Here is a 7,500-nt window from a genome sequence, read left to right on the forward strand (position 1 = left end):
CTGTATCTCTATATCCATATCCGTATGTACATATGTATATATGCATGTATGAATGCATGCATGTATGTATTTTTATATCTGTCTATCTATCAATATGTCTGTCTATTCATCTATGTATCAATATGTCTGTCTATTAATTTATCTATCAATATATCTGTCCATTTCATCTATCTATCTATTTATTTATTTATCTGTCTCTTTATCTAGCTATCCATCTACCTGTCTATCTATCCATATATCTATCTATCTATCTATCTATATATCTATCTATCTATCTATCTATCTATCTATCTATCTATCTATCTAAATATCTATCTATCTATTTATCTATCTATTTATCTATATATTTTTCTATCTATCTACCCATATACCAATCTATCATTCTTTCGGTCTCTTTTCTCTTTCTCTCCCTATTCCTCCTTTCTCCTGCTCCCTCTTCCCCTTCCTCTTCCTCATTTCCCCCTTTTAATTTCGAACTAAGACATACTCGACTGCATTGAGTCAGAAAACAAACACATGCTAATGAGATCAGAACTTAATTGCTTTTATCCGAAAGTGCTTAATATAATGAGTCGTTTTATGTCATTTTTTTTTTTCCTTTTCCCTTGCTTCATCGAATTACCTCTTACCTTCTCATTTCGTCACGGTCTCACGGGTGTGCTATTTATGGGATGTTTATTTGTGCTCAATTTTCCCCTAATTGTGTCTATGATTATACGCATGTATATATATATGCGCATACATACAGACATGTATACACATTCACACATGTAAAGCTATAGTCATTTGTACGTCTGTGTCTATGTATGCACACATACACATATACACGTACACATACACACACACACACTCACATCCACACACATGCTCACAATCAGATGCATAAACATGTAAATATTATGTATTTATGTATGAATGTATGTATGTTCGTTTATATGCATGTATGTATATATGTATGTATGTATATAGGTATGTATGTACACACACACACACACGCGCGCATATATGCATATAGAAAGATAGCCACACAGCTTGATAGATATGTCTCTCTTTCTCTCTCTCTCTCTCGATCTCTCTCTCTTCATCTCCTCTCTCCAATCGCTCTCTCCGTCTCCCTCTCTCTCTGTTCCTCTCGTCTCACTCTCTCTCTCTCGCTCCTCTCTCTCTCTCCCCCCCCTCTCTCTCTCTCTCCTCTCTCTCTTCTACTCTCTCTCAGAACATCTCTCTCTCTCACTCTTCTGGTCTCTCTCTCCATCTCATCATCCCCCCCCCCTCTCTCTCTCTCTCTCTCGAGATCATCTCTCTCATCTCTCCTCTCCCTCCTCTCTCTCTCTCTAATCTCTCTCGTTCTTCTCTCTCTCCTCTCGTGAGCTCTCTCTCTCTCTCCGCCCCCCCCTCTCTCTCTCTCTCGATCTCTCATCTCTTTCCTCCCTTCTCTCATCTTCTCTCTCATCTCTTTCTCTCTCTCTCTCTCCCCCCCCCCCACAACCTCCTTATTCTCTCTCTCTCTCCTCTCACCTCTCTCCTCTCTCTCTCATCCTCATCTCTCTCTCTCTCTCACATCTCATCTCCCTACTCTTTCTCTCTCTCTCTCTTCTCCCCCCACCGCCCTCTCCTCTCTCTCTCTATCAGCTCGCTTCTCTCTCTCTCTCTCTTTTCCCCCCCCCTTCTCGTCCTCTCTAGTCTCTCATATCTCTCTCTCTCTCCTCGATCTCTCTCTCCCTCTCGTCCTCTCTCTCTCTCTCTCTTTTCGCTCTCTCTCTCTCCCCCCCCTCTCTCGTCTCTCTCTCAATCTCCTGCTCTCTACTCTCTCTCTCTCTCTCTCCCCCACTTCTCTCTCTCTCTCTCTCTCTCAATCTCCCTCTCTCACTTCTCTCGTCTCTCACTCCACCCGCCCCCCCCCCCTCTCGTCTCTCACTCACTCTCTCTCTCTATCCCCTCTCTCTCTCTCTCTCTCTCATCTCTCTCTGCATACACGTCTCTCTCTCTCATCTCTCTTCTCTCTCTCTCCTCTCTCTCCTCTCTCTCTCTCTCTCCCTTCCCCCCCTCTCTCTCACTCTCTCACTCTCTCTCTCTCCCCCCCCCCTTCTCTCTCTCTCTCTTCTCTCCGTCTCTCGTCTCTCTCTCTCTCTCTCTCTCATGCTCACCCCCGGTCTATCTCTCTCTCTCTCTCTCTCTCTCCTCCCCGCCCTCCTCGTCTCTCTCTCCATCTCTCCTCTCGCTCGCCTCTCCATCGTCTCTCATCTCTCCTCTTCTCCTCTCTCCTTCTCTTCTCTCTCTCAATTCTTCCTCTTTTCTTCTCTCTCTCGTCTCTTCTCTCTCACTCTCCCCCCCGCCCTCTCTCCTCACCTTCGTCTCATCTCTCCTCTTTTATCTCTCTCGATCGTCTTCTCTCATCTCCTCTCTCTCTCTCCTCTTGAATCCTTCTCGTCTAGTCTCACTCTCTCCTCTTTCCTCTCTTCTCTCTCTCTCATCTCTCCTCTCCCCACACCTCTCCTCTCTCTCTCTCTCCCTCTATCTCTCTCTCTCGTCCCTCTCTCTCTCTCTCCTTCTCCTCTCTCTCTTTCTCTCTCTCTACTCTCACTCCCCCCCCTCTCACCTCTCTCTCTCACTCTCTCTCCTCACTCTCAAGCATCCCCTCACGCTCTCCATGCCTATCAAATCAAATCTCTCTCTCTCCTCATCAACTTCTCTCTCTCTCTCCTTCTCATCTTCACTCTTTATCTCTTTCTCTCTCTCTCTCCTCTCTCTCATCTCTCCCCCTCTCTCTCTCCCTCTCCTTCGCTCTCTCTCTCTCTCCCCCCCCCCACTCATCTCTCTCTCCGCTCTCTCGTCTCTCCTCTCTCACATCACCCACCCCCCCCCTCTCTCTCTCCCTCCATCGTCTCTCATCTCCTCTGTCTCTCTCCTCTGCCCCCCCCCCTCTTTCTCTCTCATCTCTCTCTCTCTCTCGCTCCTGATCTCTCTCTCTCTCATCATCTCTCTCTCATCCACTCACTCTCTCTCTCACTCCCCTGCCCCCCCCTCTTCTCTCTCTCTCTCTCTCCACCCCCCGCCCCCCCCTCTCTCTCCTCTCTCTCTCTCTCTCTCTCTCTCTCCCCCCCCCTCTCCTCCTCCTCTTTCCTCCCCCCCCCCCCCTTTTCTTTTCTCTCTCTCTCTCTCTCCTCTCTCCCCCCCCCCCTTTTCTCCTTCTCTCTCTCTCTTTTCTCTCTCTCTCCCCCCCCCCCCCCCTCTCTCTCTCTCCTCTCTCTTCTCTCTCGTCTCTCATCCCCTCTCTCTCTCTCTCTTTCTCTATCTCTCTCCTTCCTTCTCTCTCTCCCTTCCCTTTTCATTCTCCATCTCTATCTTTGCAACGTATTGATTCCGTGGCCCCTCGCTCTATCATTGTTCACGCCTCTTGATTTTAAAATTTTGTTTAAAGGGTTGTCCTCCCCTTCTCGTATAGAAAACATTTTAAAACCGCTATTAATACTTTTGTATTTTCATTTTTTTTGAATGCATTCCAGAAATCTTTTCTCTTTGTGGTTGCTTGTGGGGATGAGTGTGGATAGATAGATCGATTGATAGATAGGTAGATAGGTTTGGTAGGTGTGTTAGATAGGTAGGTAGGTAGGTAGTAGGTAGGTTTGGTGGGTTTGGTAAGTAGGTTTGGTTGGTAGGTAGGTAAGCTTGGTAAGTAGGTAGGTAGGTAGGTTTGGTAGGTAGGTAGGCTTGGTAAGTAGGTAGGTAGTTTTGGTAGGTAGGGAGGTAGGTAGGTAGGTTTGGTAAGTAGGTAGGTAGATAGGTAGGCTTGGTAAGTAGGTTAGGTAGGTAGTTTTTTGGTAGGTAGGTAGGTTTGGTAAGTGGGTAGGTAGATAGGTAGGTAGGTAGGTAGGTAGGTAGTTAGATGGATGGATGGATGGATGGATGGATGGGCGGATGGATGGATGGATGGACTGAAAGACAGGTAGGTAGACATATATACTTACAGAGAGACAAACACAGATAGAGAAATTAATAAATCGTGATAAATAAAAACACACGACAACCGATTAGACAGACGTTTAAATTTAGACTGTTTATAAAGTAAAGGGATGGATGGAATAACAGACAGATATTCATATATAGATGAATAAGCAGACAAACACGCAAACAGTTAATTACATAGATAGACAAATCAATAAACAGATAGATAGACAAGCATACAGACATTCAGACACACAGATAAACAGGTAGACAGACAGATCAACATTTCCTCCGCGAGAAAAGCAAAACTACACACAGAAAGACACGCAATACATCTTGTTGCCGTATGTTCTTCTTTGCTCAAACAAGATCCCCGACGAGAATACTCACAGAACCTCGAGGGAGTAAATAACAGTGTTTACGGCTTACCTGCAAAGAGAAAATGTCATTTAATTGTACATTACATGTGACCTGGCGTATGAAACTGACTCGCATGTGATATTGCTTTGATAAGTACTGTTAATAACGTCTTAATTGTAGTATGTTGTATTTGAAATTATAAGAAGTATCATATTTTCATAATTGTTTAAATAATGGAAGGATATATTTAGCTGAAAAGGGTGTTTTTTTTTTTTAATAAAAATAATGAAAATGCTTCCCTTTGACACATATTGTACATGCTTATTGTTACGGAAAAAACGTTACACTTTCCGGGTACATCCGCAGACTACTAGAGAGAGAGAAAGAGAGAGAGAGAGAGATAGAAGAAGAAAAAGAAGAGATAGAGAATAGAGAGAGAGAGAGGAAGAAGAGAGAGAGAGAGGAGAGAGAGAGAGAGAGAGGAAGAGGAGAGAGAGGAGAAGAGAGAGAGAGAGAGGGAATAAATAGAGGGAGAGAGAGAGAAGAGAGAGAGAGAGAGAGAGAGAGAGAGAGAGAAGAGAGAGAGAGAAGAGAAAGAGAGAAGAAGGGATAGAGGAGAGAGAGAGAAAGAGAGGAGAGAGAGAGGAGAGAGAGAGGAGAGAGAGAGAGAAGAGAGAGAGAGGGGAGAGAGAGAGAGAGAGAGAGAGGAGAGAGAGAGAGAGAGAGAGAGAGAGGAGAGAGAGAGAGAGACAATTCTAAAAGGATGACAAATGGGTTTGGATTAAATAGACCACCGCTTTCCTATCTTTTTTTCTTTCGTTCTTTTATTTTTCTTCCTCCTCTTTTCCTCTCCTTCCTATTCCGCTTCTTTCTCTCTAATTTATGTAAATGAGAAGCAGTAGAGCGTGACTTTAACAGGTAAACTTTAGACGTAGAGGGAATTCAAAACGACCAGGGCATCTTGTTGATGGCATAGGGGGCGCGGGGGGGGGGGGTCGTCCAGCCAGCAGGTCGTTTTGGAAAGGGGAAGTAAAAAGGGGAAGAAGGATGGGGAGGTAAAACGGGAAAGAGGGGAGGTAGGAAAAATAGACAAGAGGAAGGGATGGGAAAGAGACAGAGGGGAAGAGGGATGCGAAGAAGAAAGGGGGGAAGAGGGATGGGGAGGAGAGAGAGAGGAAGAGGGATGGGGAGGAGAAAAAGGGAAGAGAGACAGGAAGGAGAAGAGAAGGAAAGCCTATTAATCTGGTCCATCCTGGAAGTTATAAAGGAAGAAGAAAAATTAAGGGAGGAAATAGGGAGATGGAGAGAGAGAGAGAGGGGGGGAGAGGGAGAGGGAAAAAGAAAGGGATATATAAAGGGAAAGAGAGAAGGAGAAGGAAAGAAGAGAGAGAGAGAGAGAGAGAGAGAGAGAGAGAGAGAGAGAGAGAGAGAGAGAGAGAGAGAGAGAGAGAAGAGAGTGAGAGAGAGAGAGAGAGGGGGGGGGGGGAAGAGGGAGAAGGGAAAAAGAAAGGGATAATATAATGGGAAAGAGAAAAGAAGGTAAGGAAGAAGGGAGAGAGAGAGAGAGAGAGAGAGAAGAGAGAGAGAGAGAAGAGAAGAGAAAGAGAGAGAGAGAGAGAGAGAGAAAAGATAAGATAAGAGAGAGAGAGAGAGAGAGAGAGAAGAGAGAAGCAGAGAGAGGAGAGAGAGATGAGAGAGATCTCAGCAGAGTGTTCGTCTCGCGATCCCAGAGAGGCGCTCGCCGGCTTCCGCCCCTGTGTTCCTCTTCCGTTCTCCCCCATCGGGCGCTGGCCCGTCCGTCGTTCCACTTCCCTCAGGCCTCAACAGCCCCACGTCTCCCCCCACCGCCCTCAACGGGACCTCTTGCACTTCCCCGACACCGTCGGCGTTCTGCCGGCGCAGCTCCCCGCACTGTGTGGGCCCCTTGTCATGACCCAAACCCGGTCGCTTGCCCGCGGCTTCGCGGTCCACTGGGCAAGAAACCACGCCTCTCTCCTCCCCCCCTCCTGCCCCATCCCCCATGGCGACGAGCCGGCCCCCTCCGTTACCCCTCATTCTTTTCCCTCTCTCTTCTTCTTTGCCCTCCCGCTCTTACCCCCCTGAGCCCCCGCTTCTTCTGCTTTCATACGCGCAAGGTCCCCCGTTCCCCTTCCTCCCCTCTCCCCCGTGCATCGGCCCCCCTTCCTCCATTACCTCTCGTCGCTCTCCCCCCCGCCGTTCCCCGTCCCGCTTTTCTCGCCTACTCACGCTTCCCCCCCCCCACTCTTTAATCCTTCGACATCCACTCTACTCGGGCCTCTTGCCTCCTCCGTCCTCCCGCACCTACCTCTTCGCCCCGTTTACCTCCTTCCTCGCCCTCCCCCACTCCCGCTACACCAGCTCTCACCTCCCTATCACCCCCCAATCTTGTCCCCACCCTACCCTCTCTCTTCCTCTCCCCCCCACCCCAAGTGACCTCTTCCCATCCCTTCACCCCCACGTTTCCCTCCTCACCCTGCCCCCCCCCCGTCCCCTCCCCGGTTCCATTTCTCCCCTTCCGCCCTCGGGGTAACCGCCACACCTCTCACTTACCCCCCCCGGACCTATCCCGGCCATCCCCTCTCCCCGTTCTCATTTTCCTCTTCCTCTTTGCCCCTATTTCTCTCGCCTGTTCCCTCTTCTCTCTTCACCTCACAGCCTTCATCCCATTCATCACTAGTTCATCAACTCAGCAGACCCCCCCCTGTGCAACTCTCGCTCAAAGTTGCGGGGGCTTGGCCGCCACAGCCAACCGCCCGACCCCCCCCCCATCCGCCTCACCCCCCTCCCTCCACCCCGCCCCCCCACCCCCCCACAACCCTCAACTATTCACACCCCCGCAACTCCTCCCCACACCCACCCCTGTAACCACCCCCAACCCAATGCCACACTCTCCACCAACACCTCTCCTCACCCTCACCCCCTACCCACACACCCAAACTCCCAACCCCCGACCTCGCCCCCTCAAAACCCCCCAGTTCGATCACCTCTCATTCCCCCTATTTTCATCCCTCCTCGCCCATCACCTCCTTCCCTCTCCTGGTCCCTACACCCTCCCTCTCCCTCCTCCCCCTCCCCGTCCTCCCCTCTTCACGTACCTCATCAACTTCCGTTTCTCCCTATATATTCCCCTCCACTCTCTCTCTCCTCCCTCTCGTCTCAACTTCCACTCTCTCC

The 7,500-nt window shown here is 48.9% G+C and overlaps 1 protein-coding gene across 7 annotated transcripts in view; it reads right to left on the reverse strand.

Moving 5' to 3' along the window:
• The window catches only part of LOC125043511, a 474,978-nt gene that overhangs the window by 397,363 nt on the left and 70,115 nt on the right, over positions 1–7,500 (reverse strand). Inside the window, exon 2 of one of the 7 annotated variants that reach the window (XM_047639612.1) lies at positions 4,232–4,374. The exons of the other annotated variants lie outside the window; for them this stretch is intronic. Coding sequence (XP_047495568.1) covers positions 4,306–4,374 — 69 coding nt within the window. The 3' untranslated portion in view covers positions 4,232–4,305. Of the gene's footprint in view, positions 1–4,231; positions 4,375–7,500 lie in introns of those variants that run through there. 7 annotated transcript variants of the gene reach the window in all.

The sequence above is a fragment of the Penaeus chinensis genome, chromosome 34 (assembly GCF_019202785.1).
Source record: "Penaeus chinensis breed Huanghai No. 1 chromosome 34, ASM1920278v2, whole genome shotgun sequence".
Lineage (NCBI taxonomy): Eukaryota > Metazoa > Arthropoda > Malacostraca > Decapoda > Penaeidae > Penaeus > Penaeus chinensis.